Source organism: Geospiza fortis, unplaced genomic scaffold (assembly GCF_000277835.1).
Source record: "Geospiza fortis unplaced genomic scaffold, GeoFor_1.0 scaffold240, whole genome shotgun sequence".
In the NCBI taxonomy this organism is placed as follows: Eukaryota; Metazoa; Chordata; class Aves; order Passeriformes; family Thraupidae; genus Geospiza; species Geospiza fortis.
Genome location: NW_005054379.1, coordinates 535115 through 560697, shown reverse-complemented (window position 1 = coordinate 560697; position 25583 = coordinate 535115). Strand labels below are relative to the sequence as shown.

The 25583-nt window shown below is 38.7% G+C and overlaps 1 protein-coding gene across 1 annotated transcript in view; it reads right to left on the bottom strand.

Moving 5' to 3' along the window:
* The window catches only part of DGKQ (diacylglycerol kinase theta), an 84062-nt gene that overhangs the window by 33844 nt on the left and 24635 nt on the right, over positions 1 to 25583 (bottom strand). Inside the window, exons 4-9 of the mRNA XM_031060289.1 lie at positions 24024 to 24103; positions 14725 to 14824; positions 10023 to 10108; positions 9224 to 9349; positions 7658 to 7811; positions 3112 to 3180 (exon numbers count right to left, since the gene is read on the bottom strand). Of these exons, the coding sequence (XP_030916149.1) occupies positions 3112 to 3180; positions 7658 to 7811; positions 9224 to 9349; positions 10023 to 10108; positions 14725 to 14824; positions 24024 to 24103 (615 nt within the window). The remainder of the gene's footprint in view (positions 1 to 3111; positions 3181 to 7657; positions 7812 to 9223; positions 9350 to 10022; positions 10109 to 14724; positions 14825 to 24023; positions 24104 to 25583) is intronic.

The window sequence follows — 25583 nt, the reverse complement described above, 5'->3', positions numbered from 1 at the left end:
TTCCCTAGCTCTTTCTCTTCCAAGAGAGCCATTTGCAGGGGTGTGCCTTCTCTGAACTTGTTTTCCTAAGCAGCTGAAACTCTCCTAGCTTCAAGACAACTTTGAAGCACAAATCTGTATTAATACTTGTCCTCCCATTCTGGTAGCCACCTCTTAACCCTTCTCCTCTTAGTTTTTAAAGCCTTTCCAAGCATCTGCTGAGGAACATGACATGTTTAGTTATCTGCAAGCAGTTACTGAAGAACACATTGAACCTTTTTATGAAAGCTTAAAGTTTTCTTAAGTATCTTTAGGGGAAAAATCCCTCCCCACATGCTGTCCTTGCTTCTTCTGGAAAACAGTTTGTTCCTGCTTGCAGAATTACAGTGGAGATCTCCTCTGCACTGTCAGCTGGTTTGGGACAAGACATAAGCAAACTTTAGCCAACAACTTGAGTCTATCTAATACAAAACCATTTCATCTCTTACTCAGCAGATGAACAGTAACCTGAGCAAGGCAAAACAGAGGCTGTGGAAGGACATGCTATGAAACATCTGTTTGCTGACAGCAGTGCAGCTCCCATTTCTCTGGTGGACAAATTCCTCTAACACCTCCTCCAGAATGGGTTTTCATTGATGGCTGAATTTTGTCCTGCAGAAGAGGGACACATGCTGAATCAGACAGTTCACTTGCAGCCAGTGAGTGCTGAGAGACTCCCACAGTGCAGAGGGAGTCCTTTGCCAAACTCACTTGTATGTCTGTTAAATATATCAACTCAGAAACGGTGTGATTGTTCTTATGTTAATTTTATGCTTTTGGTTTCAGTATCTTGGTAGGCTAAATATAGTGGCTGATTTAACACATTTAAACCACCAACATTAAGACTTAGATCTTCTAACTTTACATTTCACTCAACAAGTCCATTACATTAGCAAAGTAACAAAAATGAATGTAGACTACTAATTCAAATCGTCTTACAATACTAAACTACAGACTTGGTATCCTTTTCTGCTGGCTTCTCTCCTGTGCAAAAAGTGTGTCTTTCCACATCAATATTATTCAAATTGTTCTGACTTGTTTTCATTGTTTTTAGAAATATGTACCCCTAAAACATAAAGAGCTGGAATTAAGAAAAGCTAAATATTCTGGAATGTAATTGAGTTCAGACACTCTTGAGGGAAAGCATGCCAACATGCCAAAGACATGGCAGATGTACTGAGTCAACACACAGAAGCAGTGAGCAGCTCCTTCTTGACCCACGTTATACAAATGGTGTTATCCCAAGATAGGTGAGTGGTACAGCCCCCTAAAACCGTGTCATTGTCATGTTAAGTTCAGCAGCTTATGACTCCCCACAGACACAGAGGCACAGCCACACAACAGCTGGCAGGTGACCCTCAATAACTTTACCAGGCAGGTTATCAGAGAAGCCATGTCCTGAGCTGACCCGAGGTCATCAATCCCATCATCTGGGGGTGGCACACACCAGAGGAGTCCACAGAAGTTCTGTAGCACACCTCGCTGAGCAAGGAGGTCGCTCAGCTTGCACGGATATATGAGATACATGTGAAAAGGTTTCTGGGATGGTACAAGGGTTGTTAGGGGAACTTGAGGAGAGGAATCAAAGCGAGAGATCAAAGCCATTTGGGAAAGAAGTAGTGTGGGAAAATAGAAGGATAAGGAGACAAAGGAAGTTGGTCACGTTTAAAGAAGTTGCTGGTTGGTACTGCATGGCTGTGCCCTGGTTTGCATCACCACAGTCTGTCCTGTCTTACCAGCAACTGCTATTTCTGACTCTTTTTGTGGGTGTGGTTTTAGCTGAGTTTTCTAAATCACAGTGAAGTTACTGCACTCTACACTCCAAAGTTTTGTGAAAATGCGTTACAAAAGAGCAATATTTTATGACACTGTTCTTTTTAAAACACAACTAATGACACTTTACATGACCATTGAAAATATACCATCTACTGCTGCTTTCTTCAGTCCAGAAACGGCCTGAAAAAATGACATATTAAAGTTTGTATCCTGCCCTGAATTTTCATATCTTTTTTCTTCTTTTGGGAAGGCTAAACTAAAGCTGAACTGGCATCTACTAATGCTTCCAATGAATCCAGCTGAAATATCTGGACACATAATTTGCTCTTTTTGACAGTCATAAGGGAAATACGCTTAATTGTTGAAATGTAGAAGCCCTCACACTCAACCACTTAAGTCACTTAAAACACTGGAAAAATCAAAGTTGTTTAGACAAACTGCAGTTAGTGCATTTTCCCATAATAAGGAAGTATGGCGGCGGATCATAACTTGAAGTCACTCAGGAACTAAGAAAGTGAAACAAGAGGATGCTTGAGATCTCTTCTATAACTGATTTAACTACTTATTGAGCTGATTTTTAAAAATTACGAATAGCACTTGCACAATCAGCCTCTTAATTTTGCAAGAACTTCAGGACTAAAAAAAAAAAATTAGTATTTATTGATTTGAAATGTCCTTTTTTGCAACAATCCACACAGTTTCATTAGGTAGCATGTACCATGTTATTCTACTTACTAATATGGATTTAGGGGTGGGAAGCTCTTAAATTGCAGTTTTATCTGATCTTCTAGAAAGCAAGAATTTGGTTGTTACCAACCCCAGAAAACTCCACATGCTGAAAAATTTAACTGCATAAAAAACAGCCAGTCCAACTCAGTCTTGTTTACTGCAACATGCCCAAGCCAAAAAAAATTCACCTGATGTCCTCAGCAACATTTGGATCCAGAGAACACAGAAGCAAAAGACTCTGAAAAGACATTGCTGTCTGCCCTCTAAATTTGTAGTTTATCTATGGATTATTAACACCATGTTTTCTTTCTTCAATTACCAAGCTGAGAGAAATGATCTGTTTGTCAAGATAATGAACAGATTGACACTTATGTCAACCTACCAATGGAAATACCAAGTAAACATTTGTAAAGCCCTGGATAAGTATGTTGGACCAAAACTTTGGACCTGAAATTAAAACCTAACATTAGAAAAATAACCATTTAATATTTTGTCATAAGGCAATATACGTTAAGATTATATGAATAAAGATTAGTATATGAATAAAGAAATGGGTCACTATTCATCCCTTACTAAAATTTTGCTTACTTGAATCGGTTGAAATTTGGATATCTTTTGTTGATCCTTGTGTTGACCCATCAACATCATCATCTTCATCTGTAAAAGAGAGACATTTTAAGAAAGGATTTTTGTTAATTTGCATGGAAGGAGAAGGTGTTGGCCATTTGAGAACAGCTTCCATCAAACAAGCTAACACAAAAAGAACCAGTCAGAAACGCACACTTTCTCTTTCTACCTATTTTATGATAATAATTCATAGCATTAAAACTGCATTACAAAAACAAAATTACATTGTCATGTAGCTACAGTGAATGCATACGTGAGATCCTTATAGTATTGGTTTTAATATTGCAACTACTGCATTTCATTCTTTACTGAAGTCATGATGTTTGACTGTCACCAAAGTATGGATGTTTCCATTAAGTTTTAACTTTTTTAAACCAATCCAGCCTTCCAGTCAGAAATATTGGTGTTATAAAAGTAATTTCCACAACTGGAAAACAAAGTTACTGACACCCAAAGAGAAAGAAACTGCTGCTCTCCGGAAGAGGACTTTGACAGTAGGGTCATCACTCTCACTAAAGCTAGGAGCTAACATGTCAGAAAATAATGCACCCCTGTAAAACCATACATAAGATATTCTAAAAAGATTGAAATAAATGCTGTGAACATTTTGCATTTGCTTCTGTGCAGAACATCCTTGCTGTGTTCTTATTTCTGACACTCAGGGCCATATAAGACCAGTGCAAATCCAAACATGATCAATTTTCCTTCCCTGAGGGTAGCAGTAGAGTGCAATGCAAGTGCTCATCAAATAACAGTATTCACACTCACACCCACTGAAAATCCCAGTCAGTCCTGACTGGGATGCAGGCAAAGCTCCTGAAAGATATAAGCCAGGCAACACCTTTATAAAAATTATGCCTTGCAGCTGAGGGAGAAAGCAAGAAAACAAAGCACAAAGCAAGAAAGTATAAAATAAAACAAGTAAATGCAGATCTTCAGAGCAAAAGAGGTAGTGGGGAAGTCAAAATCCTAAAGCAGGAGAACTTCCAAGAAGCAGAATCATAGCATGTCAAGAAGGTCCTGGGCAACAGTCCTAAACTTGACACCAGGTAACTCAGTGAATATTTGGGTAATGCTTCAAGTGTCTACAAGAAGACCAACAACAATGCTTTTGAGTTGCGGCTTTTAAAATATAAAAAGTGTGTTGAGATATTTTCCCTGTTATAGCTGACAGACAAACAGATCAAATTTCAAACTGGAGAGAAATTTAGACAGTATGGTCTTGAAACACCTTGAAATAAGAGAAAGCTGAATGCCTTCTTGAATTTCATTCCAGATAATTAAGTTTTTTTTTTTTTTAAAAAAGAAGCAGTAAATATAACAATAGGAAATTACTGCTCCTGATTGCTCCCAACCCTTTTCTTTCCCAGTTTAGATGAGAAGAAGCTGACTTCTTCTATTACACTTTCTCCTTCAGTCTGAATAGTAGGGAAATCTACACCAACAGCATCTTGAAACTATTCTAGTGAAGTTCAACGACTTCTTTGAAATTTGTTATGATAGGACTCATTTGGAGGAAGAGGCTCCACACTGCTCTACCATTGCATCTCCTGGTAGCTCAAGAGTTTAAAAGAAGTCTCTTCCAACACAGAGATGTTTGCTGAATGTTGGTGATGAAACTTGGCATTTACACAGTGGCAAAAGCTGCTTCAGACAAATGGTCCCCAGTACATCAGCGATGATGGCTGTGCTCATTCACTGCATGGGACAAATCACCTGGCACTTCCCAACCACCAGCTTGGGACGAGCTATGCCTATGCCTGCAGCAGGCAACTCACCCAGGCAACTGCCAATACTTCTCTGAACCTCAGACTGGTCTTTTCACAGTGTTATAAGTGATGTCTTTTGTCAGCTGTGGCAACAGAGGAACACCCTCTGTGCATGCCACGTCAAGAGAACTTCTTAATAAGCCTGCCATCACACAGAAGTGCTAATTATCCTTTGACAAGGGAGTTCCTTGCTCCCCTGAAACATCCCTAACATCCACACAATCTTTAGCAAGATCTGCCACCCAGAGTCTATGCTTTTCTCCTGAAAAAGCAGCAGCAATTCCTGGGGCAGCTGTCCTGAGCTGCTTCATTGTCAGAGGAGCATCAAATACATCCCAAGAGAGTATCAGGGAGCTGCTGGATTCTTGGTAACTTTCAGCACATACCAGGAGCTAGTGGGGTTTCATAAGAAGGCAAAGGTCTGTTCTATAAACATGGGTAACAAGAAGGACTAAAAGGCTAGAGCTTCCTTGACCCAGGATGATGTGGGAACTAGTTCAAGACAATTCTTGGCTCTGCCTTTGAGGAAGAATTTGAGCAAAGAAAAAGAGAATATAGCAATGGTATCCAGTGCTATTGGTGGTGACCTGCAGACACCTGATCTTCAGCAGATGACTGAGGATGGCAAACATCCAGCAACAGGTCTTGAAGCAATGCTCAACAGGATGTGGATGGTATAAAAGGAGTCACATGGAGACACCAGACATATTCAGCATGTGGGTGCTAAACCAAGATGCAAAAAAGCACTGTCAACTAGGGAAACCCAGAACAAAACACTTTATGCACCGCAGAGGGCAAGGAAGGTGCTGCACCACAAATATTACTCACCACGCCTTGTGCTGAACCACAGCTGTGGCTCACTAACCATGAAAAAAAAGATGTCAATTGCTGAGGCAGCTGTCAAGATCACAGGTATGCGACAGATCTGCAGCAGGAGGAAAGGGGAGCATCCCCATGGCTCCTGCTCTCCTCCCTGGGTGGAGCCCCCATCCTGAGAGGCTGCTGCCCATTAGGATGATGGGGAGCTAAGCCCAAGGGGCAGAAATTCTCATAGGCCACAGGAAAGAGAACCTGTGTTAGAAATGAGATTTTTCAAAGTGTTGCTATACCATACCTCTGTGATATGCAGGCTAAAGACTATAAAAATGCATTCTGGCTTTCCAAACAAGATGAATTTTATTAATTTTTTTTCCCCTTCATGTCACAATAAAGCACTGGAAATGGTCCAAATTAAGTAAGTGAATATTCCTCCATCCCTATGTATCTGCTTCTGACCACAAGCTAATGGCTGCATTCTCTCAATTCAAAGGATCAAACAAACTTTTCCATTAAAGCAATGCAAAAATGCCATTCTTACTTTAAAAACCTCTACTATGTGTAATATGAAATACCATACTTAGCATGTAGCATAAGTCCTGAAATACAAAACCTTTTCTTCCATCTCTTAAAATACTGAAGGAAGAGACTAGAAGGTGTAGCTAAAATTGTGTAGCTTGCATTCTTTCACTTAAGGTGCTCCATGTTCAATTTTATTAAGAGGTGGTTTAAAAATAAAAAAATGTGAAGGTCTGACATATTAAAAGAACACACCACTGTTGAAGAGAGAAACTTAGTTAATATCAGAAAAGTCGGACCAAAGACTCTATTTTAAAGGTTTGTGATTAACTTCTCTTAGTTATAATAATCAACTTGATCATCCCTTAAACTTTTGGGACACTTGTGAAATACCTAACAACAGAACTGAATCAAAGTTCACAGTCCTGCAGCACAATTAAGCTCACCCAGACTCTGTGTTTTGGTTACTTCTTATGTTGGAAGCATTAGGAACTCCATGATCTTCAAGTGGGTGCTGTACTACATCTTTTACCACTAGCAAGCAAATTCATTAAAAAGAAAAAACACTCGTTTATAAAAACCTAAGCCACAAGAGCAACTTAACTGCTCCTCTCTGCCTTTGATAGGTCACTGGAGAGTTCTGGGCTGTGCAGAGCTTGGGTCACGCAGTAGCAGGGCTTCTGCTACAGCTTCTGCACACAGAACACAGGGGTCTTGCTCATCATCAGCTCTCCTCACCAAAACAAGACCTGAGCTCAGAGCAGAAAGTTCAAGAGCAATCTGCCATGTTGAAAAAAGCACAGTTGCAAAAACTTTCATGAGCTGTATTTTGCCTACCTTTTATTTTCTTTCCTATTCCATTCAAGCACCAAAACAAAGGTTTTACAGGTGTGTAATAATCAAAATACAAATGAAAAAATACTTCCATGTACCTCAGGCTTAAAAAAAACTCTTGCTCCTAAAGAGCTGTTAGACAAACATTCACTCTAGATGGCAGCAGAACATTACCCTGCCTAGACATATGGTATTGTTTCAGCACAGAAATCTTAAAAAGGACAGATGCTTAATCCAAGAGACAAATAAAAGTATCTGTACACATGACGTAAGAAATAAGAAATAAGTATTTCCAGCAATGATAACACTAACATCACAATTTTCTTGATTTTAAGTTTTCGCTTTCTTTGTTTCAAGGATAGTGCACAAATTGCCCTGCACCAGTAAACAGAAGTTTCTGCATTTTGCACAGCATCCATTAAAATATCTCTAACCTCTCCCAGAAATAGCAAGAAATTACCGTATTGCCACAAAAGCCAATAAAAAGTAGCAATAATATACTTAACTGAATGATGACTCTAGGTTAAACAAACTCATCAATTAGTTGCAATCAACTTTGAAATTTTTACCTGATTCTGTCTGCAAATTTTCCGATATCCGAAAACAATGCAATTTGCTGAAGTTGCGAGAAAACAACTGAACACAACTTGGAGGAAGAATCATATTCCTTAATCTTCCAAAGGTACATTCTGGTGGGACAATTACACAGCAAGCAGCATGAGCCTATAAACAACAGCATTAGTTAAGAACTTGTGATACACACTGGAAGTAAATTTATTCATAACAAGCTATGACTGAAATTGTATAATTCAGGTTAGGGATTATATAGACCTTTTGTAAATCACCTTCCTTAAATGAATGGCCCATCTGCCACTCTAGATTTTTATTTGTTTAATTTAGGTTTTGTGTTACCAGTAATAAGGAGTCTCAATATGTCAAGAAACTTTCAAGGATCATTAACCTGTTCTGTTAAAAGCAAAAGGTTTTTATACAGCTACACGGAGAACTTTAAAGTTTTGGTCTCAAACTCTGATACTCCACTCTGTGGATATTTACTGGGGGAAACGGAAAAGGTGCACAGGTTATATTGAACAGCTTGAAAAGAGCAGTATCCTCTTATATAGCTGTACACACTCGCAGACTCTGAGGTAAGACTGTTTTCAGTTTTATTCCAAAAGGTGACTGGATAGTTTCTGCCTTTGCACTGTTGCAAATCTTCTGCCTTTACTGAATATGCATACCTTTGTATGTATGGCCACACAGCATGTTACATTTCTTAGACTGTTCTCAAATACAGTCCCTCCCACCTCAGAAATTATGTCTCAGATTAAAATACAAACCCCACAATATTAAAAAAAAATCATTGAAATCATACCTGAAATACTGAATAACCTCTAGAGTTTTATTTTAAATCATTACTACATGGAGTACCTCATCTAGCCTTAAGTAGCAAATTAATGATTTCTTACATATACTTTCAGTTCCCAACTCATCTACTGCTACTTTCTTCCACCATATTTTGATATGAAGTGGCATTAAGTGGATGGACTAATTGTTATCTGCACTAAACACTGTTGATCAGTGTGTGAAAAGCTGTGGTTTCCAGAATTATTATTGAAGGGTGCCATCAGCTTGCACGGGAAATAAACATGTGTCATGTGAATGGAAAAACACAGAAACTGGTATTGACAGCTTAAAAATCCCCAACCACACAGGCTAAGACCTATTCTATGCTGAAATAACAGCAAACATATGAGAATGGTAAGTCTTTGTCCTTGCAGAATTCATGATTTGAAATAAATTCTGATTCAACACAGAAAGTGCCTGCAAGCTTCTAACCACAGATCTATAATGATTAGGCCCTTTTAAATTCCACTGGATTTACACAAAGCTTCACTGTGACTTTGAGAGTTGTTAATTAAAATTACTATGAGGAGGATTTAAAAAATCAGATGTCCCATCTAACACAAAAAATATATTCAAATAAATAACTGTATAGATTAAGTGTATTTACAAAGTGTATAAAAAACATATTTATACAGTGTGCAAATAAATTATGTTTATATCAAGTGTTCAAATAAGCACGTGCCTATATATATGTGGTTACCACAAACACATGCAGCAGCACAACATACCAGGATGCCACACCATTCACATCTCATGCCAGAGAGCACCTCAGAAGACCCACAGGTTTTTTTGCAAAATTCGCAACGAGCACTTGAAGAAAGGTTTCCCTCCCTCCAGTGGTGGTGGTAAGTATCCTGAGGGAACACATCACAACTTAGCACTACATGAATCAGGTACACATTCATTTTCAATACAACTTTAAAATCAGTAATTCAAATAGCTCTGAGGAAATAGCAACAGATAATAGGGCATTAAGCTTCTCTCAAGATAAATACGAATCTTTAACAATCTAACATTTCACTAAAAAAAGAAGTCTTATCAAACTATCAAAAAATATATCACTGTATTTTTCCTTCAGTTCTTTTAAAAAAACATCCTACAATGTCAGTATTCTGTATCTACTGTGCTGTGAGAAGATAAGAAAATAGGCAGTTTTGCCTCAGACTGCAGGAAGCATGAGGATAAGAGAACATTTGCCAGGGATGCAATACAGTCAACAGCTCAACATTCCACACCAGCTTTTGCAAAGAAACTTTTATATAAGATATGTGATTTTTTTTTTAATTTGGAGGTTGTACACATCCCACAGATTTTTTCAGCAAGAGTTCAAAAAGCATTGTGAATATATCAGCATTTAAGTTCACCTCACTCTTTGAAGTGTATTCTGAAGTCACACAGGTCCTTTGCCTGTCAATAAGCAACTCAAGTGCTTTGATAACTGGCAGCATGTGAGACTAAAGACCAAGACTGCTCCTTTAGTCCACAAAACACACGACCACCTTCCCCTGCAAAGGCATCGGCACTTACATGGTCCAGGTGCCCATCCTGGTGACACTGCCGGCAGTCACTGCAAGCAAACAGGATACAATCTGTGTGCACATGTAGCTCACAAACTAAAAGCATAAAAACAAAAAAAAACTTTTTTAGGCTGGAAACCCCAGCGTTTTTCTGCATCTCCTTCTGCCCTCCTTTCCATACTCCTCTACTACCCTTTTCACACTATACTTTTTCTCCTTCATGCTCTTTACATTCAGCAAAGGTAGGCAATAAAGAAGTTCACTAGTATTGTTTTGTGCGTTCCTCTACTTCCTCTGTGTAAAAAAGATGTAACAAATTTAAAGGAAAAGCTGAGCTAATTTTGCTCATAAGCAACACTTGTCATATTTCCTCCAATTACAGCAAGTTGAATGTGTACAACTGCTCGGTTTTGTCTCATAGTTCCACAGGAACGGCTGCCTACTCCAACATACCTGTGCCTGAAGGCTACTTTGATTCAATCACCATATATAAGGCAAATCACTATTTCATTGTCAAAAAAAAAAGAAATAATTTTTTCAGAGCCTCCTAAGTAAGGTTAACATTGCCTTCCAAAATATGGTAGGTACTTGTAGGTGGAAGAAGTTTGCGTGAACCCTACAAATGTTTAGGCAAGTTTTGGTTTTAAAATGCCTTCGTTATTTAAAAGCTGACTTGAAATACCAGATGTGAAAGAATCTGCAGTTATGCTACAAAGTTATGAGTTACAAAAAAAAAAATAAATTCCCAAACCAATAACTAATAGATCTCCATACCTAGCTTCATCATTTCAACAGTTAGGAGGGTTCTCTGTGGGCCTTAGAGACAGAGATGGATAAAAAAGATACTCCTGTAGCTGCTTTGTAAATACTCTGGGAAGGCATCTGACTTTTCATCAAGTAAATGAAAGCAAGAGACAAGCATCAAATTTTTCAAATGCCTTTCAGTTCCAGTCAAGTTATTTCTCTAAGCATATCACAAAAATATGAGAACTGTAACCTGAAGATTGGAAGGTAGCAACTGCACACATTAGCACATTATCTGAAAGTGTCTTGAAAACAATGCTATTAATTTACTTGAAAACAATGCTATTATTTAGAAAATAATACCCAATTTGTGCTCTTTGGGTTCTTCCAGAGCAGAATTAACATTGTGTTTTCTAACCCCAGAGAAGACATAATCTCCATCACACTGAAGCAGACTCATGACTAAGTCAACCACAAACACACACAGCTCCCCCCATGCTCAGTGTCTTCACTGCACTCAAGAACTTCTCTCTGAGCTGTGGCACAGTCCCTCCTCCACTCACATTTCTCCCTGTTCATAGATGTAACAGGAATATTTTCCATTTTTGCCAGTTCAACTAACCAGGCAAACTAGATGCTTGGAGTCGTACTCTTGCTCATGTTCAAAGTGTCCATAGACAATGTTTGCAGCTTCAAGGAACTTACAAAAGCATTGGGGGTTTTACTGTCAATTCTGCCAATACAGGCATGCACTGCCCTTTCCTATACTTTGTAAGAACACAGAGGGGGTTTTAGCTTTTGTTTAATTCACATCTGCTGCTTCTAGCACCAACCCTAGCCCCAAATTGGTAAGAAATATGTTCATATAAATGGTGGGAATGCCCTACAGGGAGTTAATCCCTTAAGGTGACTATCCTGGTGTAGGAAAGAGGATGTTTTTGAATGTAAAGATTAAATTAGAGGTCCTACAAAAAGAAATTTCATCTTTATCAGCCATTCCATAATCTGCATTATTCTTTAACACATAACAGAATGACAATCTTCTGTTCAAGCTAGCTATGAAAGTTCTTTATGGTTGCCAAAAAACCCAACCTGATTAATTTCAGATACATAAACTTGAGAGAAGAGCCTTTAAAATATTAACTGCATCCTTCTCCAGTCAATCTGCTGATCCTGCTCAATGATTATTAAGGAACTTTAGTAAACAATTCAGCACAAAAAAAAAAAGCCTGGATTACTCCAATTTCTATTTTTCACTTTCCATCCCTTCTTCCTGGAAATAAAAGGAACAACATCATTAGTCCGGGTTCAAATGGCACCAGTAAAATCTGGTAGCAAAAACAGCTATCCAAAGCAATCAGTAACTGTCACCAGAATTTGGAGTCAGTCTATTGTCATTTTTACCAATGACACTATATATTTATTTCACTATGCATTAATAAACATCCATGCTCATTTCTGAGAACAGGTCCCCTACTGTGCACCCACAAGATTTATGTGGGTGAAACCTTTTACTTCCTTTCAAGAAAGTTTATTCCATTTTAATATATAAACAGTGCAAATCAAGTGATTAAAATCACTTGAAAAAAGTGATTATTTTACACGTACATTTAATGATGTCAATCGTTTGTTTAGAGAAGGTAACTCCATCTTAACCTTTGTTTTTATCATAATTATGGTAAAGAGTCCAGGAAAAGTTCTTAATTTTAGTATCAGACATGAACACCATAAACAAGACTAGATTTGCACTATTAAGCTAAGTCATTAGAGATAAACAAAAATAAAAAAGGAAGAAAGTTCTATATCTCCATCTGAATTTAAAAGAAAGTTCGTTATCTTAAAACATTAGACTTCTAAAACAAATTCCACAAGCATTTTTGAAGAATTAAGGAAGAATCTTGTGCATTTTATAAACTTCAGCTGCCCTTTTTAAGATACATTTTAAAAATTAGCAGAGAAACAAATTGTAGACTTACTGGTATTCAGAGAAAGGGCACCGAACAAATCACACCACACAAAATAGTAAAACTGTAAAATCCATGTGAGGAAAACAATTCAGAACCTTAAACGAACCATTAAAAAAATTCTGTGCATGTGTAATACCTAACTACAATGTGTGATTTCATGTGCTTCATGTTTACAAACACTTAAATGGAAACATCTGAAAAAATATTTCTTTGCACTTGTATGCTGGATTTGGCTGGGGTAGAATTAATTTTGTTCACAGTGGCTAGAATGGGGCTGTGTTTTGGGTTTGTGCTGCACACAGGGTTGATAAGATGGAGATGTTTTAGTTATTCCTGAGCGGGCTTACACAGAGCCAAGGCCGTTCCTGCTTTTTGTACTGCTACGCTGGCGCGGAAGTTAGGGAAGGCTGAGAGGAGACACAGCCAGGGCAGGTGACTCAAACTGGTCAGAGGGACATTCCAGACCATCTGACATCCTGCTCAGTATTTAAAGCTGGGCACAAGAAGGAGGAATGAGGAATATTTGGGGTGATGGCATTTGTCCTCCCAACTCCCTGTGAGGCGTGAGGGGGCCCTGCTGTCCTGGAGATGCAAAACACCTGCCTGCCCATGGGAAGCTGGGAATGACTTCTTTTATTTTTCTCTGCTTGTGTGTGTGGGGGTTTTACTTTCCATATTATACTGGCTTCCAATTGTCTCCCTGATCCCACTGGTGGGGCAGGCAGCGAGCAGTGCATGTGGTGCTTGGCAGCTGTCTGGGGGAAACCACAACAAATGGACACAATGAGAATGCAGTAGAATTAATAGAGTAAGAATATGAAAGCAAAATTTAGAAAGCTTTAACTAAATTGGATCACTAAACTAAAGCTATTTGTAATAGTTAAGAGGGTATAACTAGTGACAACTATTTTCTTCTCAAATTTCTATGTTTATCTAATGGCACACAGGTTCTGAGTCTTACTAAGATCACTAGAAAATTCCCTGTGCTATCTGTAGCTCACAGAACATCCTACCAAACCGTCCCGGTCACATGGGGACTATACTAAGTGACATAATCCCACTAGTCAGAAGAACAGTTTGGCTCCATTATGCAACTCAACAGACAAAAGCAGGAACAGAAATACTATGCCATTCCAAGTCTAAATGCCGTGATCAAAGAGGATTGCTTCCCCTACACATACACATAGAAAAATCACATTTAATAAGACATTATCTTTAGCAAAACAGCGATTTTGGAAGCAACTCAATTCCCTGAAGAATTGATTTTTCATTCATTAGACGTTTTTTTAAATCGTTCAGAGGTAATATTCCAATAAAACAGTAAATTCTATTTAACCTCACAACTCAACTGAACAACTAATAGACATTTAAGACAATAGAGAATTGGAGAGCTGTCCTACATCAAAATCAGTCACGTACTCATGCCAACATGTATTTCAAATAAAAAATCTGGTATTTGGGTGATTTCTTTAATTATTATTTTTTCAGAGAATCCATGTCAGAACATTCAGAGCAGTACTATTTTGACAAATAATATTTTCAAATATTTTTCCATTGAAGGTACCTTATCCTCATTACAAGTAACAGATATCTGAGACTAGTAACACAGGAAATTCTACATTCTTTTCTAGAAATATGAATACCTGATGATTCTCTGTATCAAAAGTTTCCACTAGAAACAGAAATAAATTACTGCAACAGGATAAGTCTCTCACCATAATATCTCCTCATTCTTCGCCCATCTCAGGCAGGGATTCACTGCACACCACCACAGACTTGCTCAAAGTAAATTGGTGGAAAGATGAAAAGAGTGTACAGGTTTGACAAAGTTTGCAGTTTACAGAAGGTGGCTGATTTATTATTCCTTAGTTTGGAGTACACCTTCCCACAAATGATGAATGGATAACAAACAAACCAAAAATTGCTCAATCACTCGAGTGTAGGGAGACTGTAGGTTACTGGGTGGCACACAGATGGTCATACAAGTAGGGTTTGAGTTACCTTCACATCGAAAGGCAGGTGACTCCAGGGACTTCCTGCACACAGCACAAAACTTTTTTTTGTAAAGTCCTGGAGGCCCAAAACAGTGTGCAACTGGAACCTGCCAGCAAAGAATGCATAAGACATCATCCATTTCAACTTTCAAAGTGTCAGTTAAAATTCATAGAAGCTGCTTTATCTTGCAACAACAGAGCAGTATATACAACGTAAACTTAACCCAGCACAAGAATAAATAGACAGATGAAACATCCTTTAAAAATAATCATACTTGGAAATATATGTTAAATATTTAAATGTAACTTTTTAAAATTATTGGGAATTAATGTTTATTGTATATATTTTTAAGCTGATTAGCTTCTTGATGATTCACAACAACATGAATCCAAAGGCTTCCTGTGGGACATATCTGTAATCGCAGCTGTCCTTCTAAGCATTCTTAATTGAATCAAGGACAATTAAAGAGTAATTACCGCACAGGTGAACAAAATACCCTAAAGACATGCACAAGACAACTTTTAACATCTCAGTGCTGCCACAGGTCAGTGTTCTCCACATGCCTTTCACTTCCTCCCCAAATACAGCCCGGCCACTGGCTGACCAAAGGGATTGGTTGGTCTCCCCCTGCCTTATCCAAAGCTTCAAAGCCTGAATCGTATCCTGCTCCTGAAGTACATCCAGACTGAGCTTCCTCTTGACTGTAGGTTGAAAATGATAGACTACGATTTTCTCTTGCGAGAGCTATCTGTACCAACAGTTTTGGCAAATGTGTTTCTTATTATTAATTTACCTTAAATTGGGTTTTTTCTTGCTTGATTTTATTAATTATTAATTCTTGATTAATAATGAACATGGGAAGTGATAGTACCAAAGCAACAACAGATGAAGCAAAGTAAAGAATAAGAAACATACTTAAGCTTCATACCTTTTCTAGAGACTACTCTTCCTACAAATCCACAACTCTGCTAAAGTGACAGTCACATTAGAAGGAAAGAACATAACTGCATGTTTAAAGTCCTGGGATCCAAATGAGTTCCACAAAAGTTTGCTGTGATTTAGGTATTTAGTATTATGCATTTCACATGCCCTTCTTGCTACAATGAAGTTTTACACATCAAGTTTATCTTGTGGCGGTATTTCTGGTAAAAGCTGACAAATTATTATTTAGGTCTCAAATGAAATTAATCATTCCCAGTAAAACTCTGGAAATAAAGACTTCAGATACAGGGAGTCACAGACAGCAGCCTTTCCTCTCAGATATATGGTAAAACCTCCTTCAATTATCCATTAGGAGTTGAATTTTCTCCTTGTATATTTAGGTTTTCCTGAGAACTATTAGCAGCAAATCTGACACGTACCGTGAACACAGAATTTGATGACCCAAGGAGTTGCTTCCAGTTATAAGCATCAAATTCTCATAAGAATTTTCTGTCTCAGAAAGTATGGGAACAGTTACATCAAACAATCCTGTTATTCAAGCATGAACGATGAAAGAAACTAGGTAAAGTTTTGCCAGATGCAACACAAGGAGAGAAGAACAATGCTGGAAATTTAATCAAGAAAAATCAGTAACCCCCAAACTGCAAAGCATGTGGTTCCTCAGAGCTCCTCAGAATTAAGCTTTGGGAGGTAAAAGAGGACAAAGAGAGGTATGAAATATGTTTGTCTTACTAAACATGAACAGAATAGTGCACAGGAGCTGACCAGTGAAACAGTCACCAGCTCATTGCCCTAGGAGACTGTGAGGAATCCTTGGTCCCTGACTGACCAGGAAACTGCCCATTCAGATCCCACGCTCCCCACCAAGCTGGGCTGACAGCCAGCCTACCAAAAAGACTCCATATCAGTATCTCAAATACAATATATAACAGCATTTCCTCCGAAAGCTTCAAGTTAACTTGCTGTACAAGTTGGGGATTAAAAAATACAGCCAAACCATTATTTTCGGGTCCATACCCTACTCCTTTCAGCCCAAATTGAAATTTCATTCTCTGCAGCCCACCATCTGTAACATAAAGTTCATAGCTGGCTTACATAATTTCTTTTTAAATCAGAATACTTGAGCCATATAATGTATGTTTACAAAAAGAATATATATTCTTGGTGGGAGTAAATTATCCTAGAAAGCCTAAGAAGCCTTAATCAAACTATCTCAGATTAAGTTAAAGGCTCATAATCCCTGCCCACACTGCTACTTCTTCAAGAGAAGGAAGAAACAAACCTCTCTGTACAGTGTCATGCAAGTTACCTGGGCTCAGTTATTGTGGAGGTAAAGTGCCAGAGCTGCAGCTCACTCTAGCTGCTCAAAAAAAAAAAGTTTGCTGCGAGCAGGCCACTTGCACAAAAGTCATCCTGCACAATGAATTCATGTGCAGAAAGCTGGTAAGAGATGACTATGTGAGCACAACCTGACGCAGACACTGTGAGGAGTACTGAAAAGCGCTGGTGGGATTTCTTCAGGCAAGCTTTTCTGCACATCCCAACCTGTCTTCAGGTTTCAAGTGTCATCTTTAAGTGCCCTACCACAGCCACAGCCACAGCACCATGCAGCCACCCAAGGGAGAAGAATTCCCCCTGAAATCAGACACAGGGGAGACCCCCCTTAGCTCCGAGGTGTGAACAAACTGCTCTGGACACCCAGCGTGAGCATCCAACCCTCTCAATAACCCAGGTTTGAAACACAGGGGACTCTTTTTCTGGCCATGAGTCTGGCTATTTTATCTTAAGCCTAGCTTAGAAATGCAAGCTGTTCATTATTGTCACAGAGAGGTCCAGCTGAAATAAAGAACATGTGAAAAACAGTGTTTCTTTTGGGAAAAATTGTGACAAAGGACTTTGACAGAAGGCAAACTTATTCAGAGTCTGACTGTACTTATCTAGAACACTCAAGGGAAGGAGACCAAGTCTAAATTCTTCAGCTGTTCAGACCATGGTAACACAATCGTCTGAAGTCTCAAGTCACTGTCAAACAGAAGGGAGCAACTTGCTGATTGAAATGTTAAGGGCAGGTGGAGAAGGGGAAAAGAAGGGGGGGAAAAGTTTCTTTAATTTTTTTCTTACAAATCAAGCCAAAGAAACTTTGTTTATTGTGAGTGGTCTTTCTAACATGCTTTGGAAGATGACAGGTATAAAAGCAATGTAGAGCCTGATGGAAAATGGGATGGGAGGAAGACGGAAACAAAGAAAAGGTAAAAGACCGAGTACAACATAACAAATGCATCAATTACATAATGTTTCTCCAAACATGTTTTGGTTACTGAACAAGGTCCAAGCACCTAATATATATATATATATATTTATAAAAATGTTTTAAACTCAGACAAGAAAAGTCAGTGAGACACCATGAAAGAATACAGAACATTATATGTTATTACTTAGTTTATATCCACCTCCGTAAGTACAGCAAAGTACAGAAGCATAAGGTGGCCTACAGAGAAAATGTTAATAATTCATGAGAGTTTAAAACTGCTTTTCCAATCCATCTACTTAAATTACATTATGAAAACCGCAAAAATTGATTTCCACAGAAAAATACAGAAAATGTCTTCTAGTAATACCATTAAATGACATCTAAGTGCCCTTACAATATTGATCAGAAGCATATCAACAGAAAGTATAATGGTAACACTCCAGTACAATCTCCAGAATGACGCTGCACTCAGGGACAAGATACTCCTAGTTCCTGTTCTATTTCCTGCCATTCGTTAAGGAATGCAAAGCATTAGAGAATGTAATACATATCTGTAAATGCTCCTATCAGCCTGTAACAGAATTTGATCCTATCGAAACCTAAGAGTCTAACTCCTTCAGTGCAATCTGTGCAAGTGCACAGCAGTTCTGCATTAGAAAGCAATAAACTGCTTTTAAAATCCACACTTTGGAAGATAGAAAGGATAGAATTGCTTTCTCTTGATAGTGCCTTTTAAAACTGTTCCACATCCTGAGATGTCACAGGATATTAAGCACATGACCAACAGTATATCATGAATTCAAGTACCCTTCCACTAAGGTGGAGTCACTTTGTACACAGTGGCCCAGCTACCCTCCAGACCCTCTGATTTATGTATAGAGTCAGGCCGGGCTGTCTTACTGGCCTGCAGCCTTCAGGATGCCTCAGCAGCAGTGGAGAAAATACAGCTCCAGGAAGGCCTCTTTTACACCCAGCAGCACCTTCTTTTCTACCAGGTCAGGCAGAAGAAAGCTTCATCTTAAATCATGAGGCAAAGACTTCCAGGTGCAAAGGGCAATGAGAAAAATACACATATATCAAATGCCAGTGTGGCAGCTGCTGTCTTGGGCAGTCTTAAAAAGGAACTACCTACTAAAAACTTTTCCTAGGCCTATGTCTAGATATTATTTTGCCCATGCATCTCCTTCTCCATCAGATCAGGGTGACTTTCACTTGGCATGACTTTGTAAAAAACACCGGAGAGATTAAGAAACCAGGGTGGCAGGACCTAAGGTAGTGAGGGGCTGAACAGCTTCCAAGAGGGAAAGGGTAAACAGAAAGAAGGATTCTAAAACTCTCAACAACAGCCTCCAAGTGTTGAGTAAAAGGAATTTAACTTACGATCACCAGCTTGCAGTTCAAAAACACTGCTGCATTTTAAGGAAAAGCACAAGCAGCTTGGAAGCAACTATCTTCATCAGACACTCACAAGGGCAGTCACACAAGAGTCATTCTCAAAGACTGCTCCCATCATAAAGCCAAAAAGAAATTTCCTGATAAAAATTAAAATGTTTTTGTTTCTGAAACAAAAACATGTATGGATGTTTAAGTGGAGAAGCACTCCCCTATCTAAAGTTTCTAAGGTTCACTCCAACACTGTAAACCTTTGCTCTAGGGAGGTAGATATGGTGAACACACCTCACTCCACCCCATGACTGTTCTATCCAGGCCTAGACTATATCCTCTCTGAGAGAAGCCAACAACTTTGTAATTCAACTTTTGCCCTTATTGACATATTTTCAATTACTTCCTTATTACTCAGTAATCAAACATAGCACTTTGATTTGTTTGAAACCTCTTATTTAGTAGCAAAATATTTCTGCAACTTGAATACACTGTGTGCTCTGGAATGTCCTCTGTTGTTTTGGCATTTTAGGGACAATGCCTATCAACTACTCTTCACTTATGTTCAAACTGATGTTTTTGCTCTGAGTACTTGATTTATTGGCTGGGGTTTAAAGGCAATGTAAGTATGCATTCCATATGGTAGCTCTGAAATGAAGTAAGAATACAAAGTTAAATGGTGTCTCAAGATATAACAGGATAAGAGAGACAAAATCAAATACTTAATTATCAAAATTTTAATTGGGACTAATGCAAGGGAATGATGCATACATCTATATGCTATCTCACTATATCCAGGATTATTTTTCTTCATCCTGCAGATCTCTGTGACAGGACATTTGGCCTTATACACTTCAAGGTCTCAAGGACCCTTTGCAATGGATAATGCATCTCATGCTAGTTCAAGTCAGAATGATGTGATACTTCTACTCAAAAGTAAGACTTGTGTAAAAGCTTTCCACTGCAATTAATAGTTGCTTGGCCTAGTCTTTTTGGCCTAGTAGTGTAAAGAAAAAATAACATGCAAAAGTCACTCACTACTTGCTTTTACTGCTACAGAGGAAATCAATGTCCATGTCCTCTTATCAAGACAAAGATTAAGAATTAAAACAAACACAGTGCCATCCCATAATGCTTCTGAAACTGAAGAGTCACTGATACAGCTGCAGAGCTCATCTGGGAGTTCAGATCAAGTTTCAAGAGAGCACAATAAACTGTCCTGAGGTTACAAACAAGGAGGAGCTAGCCCTTCCTTCCCTTAAGCACTGAGGTTCCCCTTCAGGGAGAAAAGGGAGAAAACCTTGGTGCAGCAAGCAGTTTTAACCTTCATTTGGATTCTAAATTTTGCCATGTGACTGTCTCCAAGCAGCTGCCTTGCTGAAACAACACAAGCATGGGTCAAGTGCTGGAGAGAGACCTTCTTGACAGAAGGTGGCTACCCAGCAAGGGCCCAACCACAGTCACAGAACAGCTCGGGCTGGAAGGGAACCTTTAAAGGCCACCTAGTCCAAATTTCCATGCAGTGAGCAGGGACATCTTTAACTAGACCAGGTTGCTCAGAGTGCTGTCCAACCTGGTCTTGAAGGCATGCAGGGATGGGGCATCTACCACCTCTCTGAGCAACATGTGACCATTATTGTAAAAATGTTTTCCGTAAGTCTAGTCAGGATCATCCCCTTTTAGTTTAAAACTACTACCCCTCATCCCATTGCTATGGGCCCCCTAGAAAGATCTACTTTCAGACCATTGTTACTGACCCAAATAACCAGGCTGCACACAGCTGAACCCAGCATCCAGAGGGAGAAACTCAGGTCAGCAGACAATTACAAGAGCAGAGCCCCTGAAAGCACCACAGCCTTCCCATTCCTTACCCCAGCCCATTAATGCAGAAACTTTCCTTGCAAAGGAAAGTTTTATTTTTAGCACACAAAGATTCAGAATCTGATAACCTAGACTAGCATTTTTCCACTCTAGACAACCTGGCTTTAAGAATAACAGCACACAATAAAGTCTCGTGAGCAGACTTCAAAACCTTCTTAAAATGGAAATGTTCAGAACCCATTAGAGCAATGCAACAATACACCAACAAGGAAAAATAAGCATAGCAAATGCTGAAGATCACTAAACCATTCTTCATGTGATCTCATTTCAATTTAGTTTTCCAAGAACAGTTATATAGAAAATACATACTTCTAAGAAGTTGTAATACAGCTTCAATTCCAACCTAACAAGGGAAAACAAAACTTCACATTTTACCCCCAAAAACGTTTTGTTTTTACTGTTACTTTGTTTTGTGTTGGTGTTTGGGTATGGATTTTTTTTTGTCCTCCCTTTCTCCCCTTTTTTTTTTAACACGTGTACTGCAAAGTAGGTAAATACTTATGGGAATGTAGGAAAGAGAGAGTTTGAGTTTGAAACAGTTGCTGAGACCTTACTATTGGAACAAATCATATGCCCTGCAAACTTTTCAGAAGACTGATCCACAAAGGCTTGTTTAGAAACATCATGATCTGTATCCACTCTGGAATACTAAATGCAGGTGATAATGATTTACAATTGAGAAAAAAATGCATAGGTCAGTCATAAGAATGATCTGAGACTGGATGCAGTTGTGGCATGCTTGTGACTCTGTGGGCCTTTACTTGACCCTGGGAAGGAAACCTTACTGTCAGGAACAAAAGTTTCCACCAAACATCTACTGAAAAATTATTCTCTGATGGGTTGACTTAGTATCAAATGACACATTCTGATGAGCTTTAACAATTGACATCTTCTCTAGATGAAACCCAGGCAAGTAAAAAAAAAGTCTCATTTCTGTAATACACTGAATATTGACATAGCTGAAAGAACTATCAGAAAAAAATCCCACCAGTGTTCCCTCCTACGTCAGACCTTTTAATAAATAAATAATCTGAAAGGAGAGATTAAGAAAATAAACTTCCCACAAATTGTATAAATGGCTGTCATTTGTTTTTCGCTCTGTTATATTTTTTACGCAAATGCCAAGTCTGGTATTTGCTTTGACAGAGCCTGCATGCAAAACGACGTCTCCCATATGGCAGCCTTCACTTGTACAGCTGATCAGGATTAATGCAACTTGGATGACCACGTCAAGGAGGACATGACTGTCCAGAACGAACAGTACAATCCAGAGTTTTCAAAATAAAATCATTACAGCTCAAGACAGAAAACACAGAAGACTCAGAGCTAAACACAGCAACGCTGAACTGCAAACAGTTTCAAAGACTGACAACACCACCAAATAACTATCCTTGCTGTGCAGTACAATTTGTGTTTATTGTTTACAGATAAATCACAAGATAAAAATTTTGGGGCAGATAGATTACAGGGACCGACAAGAGAGAAAAAAATTACACTGACGTCTACAACTGATGCAAATGGGAACATTAGTTAAGTTTAAATTGAGGACTTTTACCATATAAAAGCAAAGGAACAAATACTATTTTGAACAATGAATTAAATTTAGAGCAAATCCACAAAAGAAGCAGTCATAAATGTTTACAACGCCCACATTCTGAATTAAATTACTATTTTCCAGTTGGATTTTTGCCATCCTCCCAAAGGCCCTTGTATATACCTATATCATCTGATTCACTATTCTTCTTGCGACAATGACTGATTGTCAACATAGTGAAACAGCAGATGATGCTAATTCTTAGTAAAAGCACTTCTTACTACCTACATGTCCCTTTACCATGGGTTCTAAGACAGCAGTATTTCTTACTGTTTCACTGGCAAATTTATGTATCAGATACCTTTCTGACACCTCTCCAGATGAAAGGTATGTAAGGAAAGAGGAAAAGTAAAAGAAGAGAAAAAGCAAAGCTTTGTGTTGGCACAGTCTAGCAGCTTTATCACCTAGACAAAGCATATTCAAGAAAAGCAAATGGATAATTTCTCTTCATCCAATCCCTGTAACTCAAATTGCATATTGTTTTCAAACTTCCACATCTCACCCCCTACACAGGCTTCCACAACAAAAAGGAGCTGGTAAAATGTTCTACGACACAAAGAAGGGGATCAGCTCCCTTCACAGGTCTACACAATAGATTCCCATAAACGTGCTTTGAGTCAGCAAGGTCTGTAATGAACAGACATGATTTTACAGCCATGTCTCATTTGACTTCTGCCTGTAGTATTACTAGAGAAGTAGTAAAACACTACAAATACCTTAAGGTATTTGTAGTGTTTTACTACTTCTCTAGTAAATTTCTCATGTCCTTCTCCCCTTCCATTCCTCTCGGGTCATCCTTTCCCAAGTGGATAACACACTTTGTTTTCTCTTCAGTTTAGCTTCTTAGTACCTTAGTCGCATCCTATTATATTCTGTCAGGTTGATTCATGTTCCACACCCTTTGAATCAATCTCTTACACATAAAGTCTTGTGGGAGAAGGTCACAAGCCATCTGAAAGCAAGTACTTTATTGCGAAACTTCCAGGTAATGACACACAGGAAGAACATCTAGTAACATTTAAAGAATGCAAATAACTGCTCTTCAAAGACAGTGTATCTACAGTTGCTCATAGCAGACTTCTCAAAGGAAGTGTAGCTTTGCCTGTGAGCAGCTATAAAAGCTTCAGTGATGACTAATACAATTTTTGCATTATGATATGAAAGTAACCCACTGCTAATACAGCACCATGTTCATTACTGATAAATGTGTGGTATTACCCCAAGAAGGAGACAAGCCAGTGTCTCTTTACTCACCCTTACAAGGCTGGGAGCAATACATGAGCATGGTATCTTGACATTCTTGAGGCACTTTTCGTGAGACATGAAGTTGCAAACTGTGGAAATAAAATAAGAACCATGAGCAACTCTTCAGAAGCAAGGGGCTTTAAGAAACACAATCAAACAAAACCAAAAATGAGGTCAAATACAATTAGGAATACATCTTTTTAAACATATTTGCTATCCCCTAGGTTTGAGAACATACACAACTGTCACACCCTGAGCAGCGCATGCACTCCAAGTTGTTTTGCTACTAAGATGCTGGCAATGGAAAAGGAAGGACAGCTTATCCCAGAACAGTACAAGCCTAATGCAAGTCATGTCCTCCCACACTCTCTCTCTCCATGAGCATCAAAATGAGTTCTTAAATTTAAAAAAAAAAGTTTTAAACAGTGCGAATCAGCTCTTTGATGTAGCCAAAGCAGAAGGACATGCTTGCTAGTGAATTATTCTACAAGCTAGTGCATGTGACATAAATGTGAGAAAACAAAGTATTGTTACAAACTGAGTATAGTGGATGAAGGTTGCCAATTATAGGAGGTTTGAAAGCCAGGAGTAACTATTTCTTTTATTACAGGTTTATAATTTCATCCAAGCTCCAAAAAGCATGCTTTCAAGCATGACAGTGTTTTAAAAGATAATTTCTCATGGAGGGGACATTTTTTACAGCTTCTTACCATGAATTTGCATTACATTAAACTATGTGAAGAAAACGAGGAATTCTTTATTTCATTCTTACCACCTCTGATTAATTAGGAACTAATAAGCCATGCAGCTATGGATTTAAGAGTCCTCTTTCTTTCAGAATTAATCTCCACCAGTTCAAGTGCGAAGCCTTGCGCAGATGCTCAGCTCCTGACCTCTTGAGTGGAAGCTCAGACCTCTCCCAGTGCCAGGGCAGAAGACCACTTGCCAGCAGCAACTGTTGCTGTACACAGGGGGTTTTCCTCTCCCTGCTTTTCCTAAGCACAGTGGACCACTTCCTAAGGTTCCCAAGTTTCTGACAACACCCCAAGTGCTTCAAATTTCCCATCTGCAGTCCACTGTTGCCACTGGCTGTATGCGCTAGTGTCACCAAAAGCAGTCAATTTCCTCTCCTCCCCTTTCTCCAGCTCATTGACTTTTGATTGCACACTTCTCCTTCCAGGCCAACTGAAGCATTAAAATCCACTTCTCTAAACAGCTTACTGCCAGCCCACACTAAGTAAATTTTCCTTCTGGTAGCATAAAAAGGATGACACCTTTCCTCTTGGCACCCATCTTAATATGAACAGTAAGCACCTTTTTTTCATTAATCTACAAGTCAGAAAAAGAAGCACTGCAAGTCACGACTGTGTTCAAACGTGTTATTCGTCATCCATGGGTGAACCCAGAATGATTGCTGCACTGATGAAATAAAGTGGGAAGGAACAGAACCAAATCTTCTGCTGGGTGCTATGAAGTGTTACGTGCATCTCTAAGGTTTATGGCTGTTTCCAATCAAATAAGGCAGATGAGGGAAAGAAACAGCCAAAGAAAGGATGATGAAGTGGATTC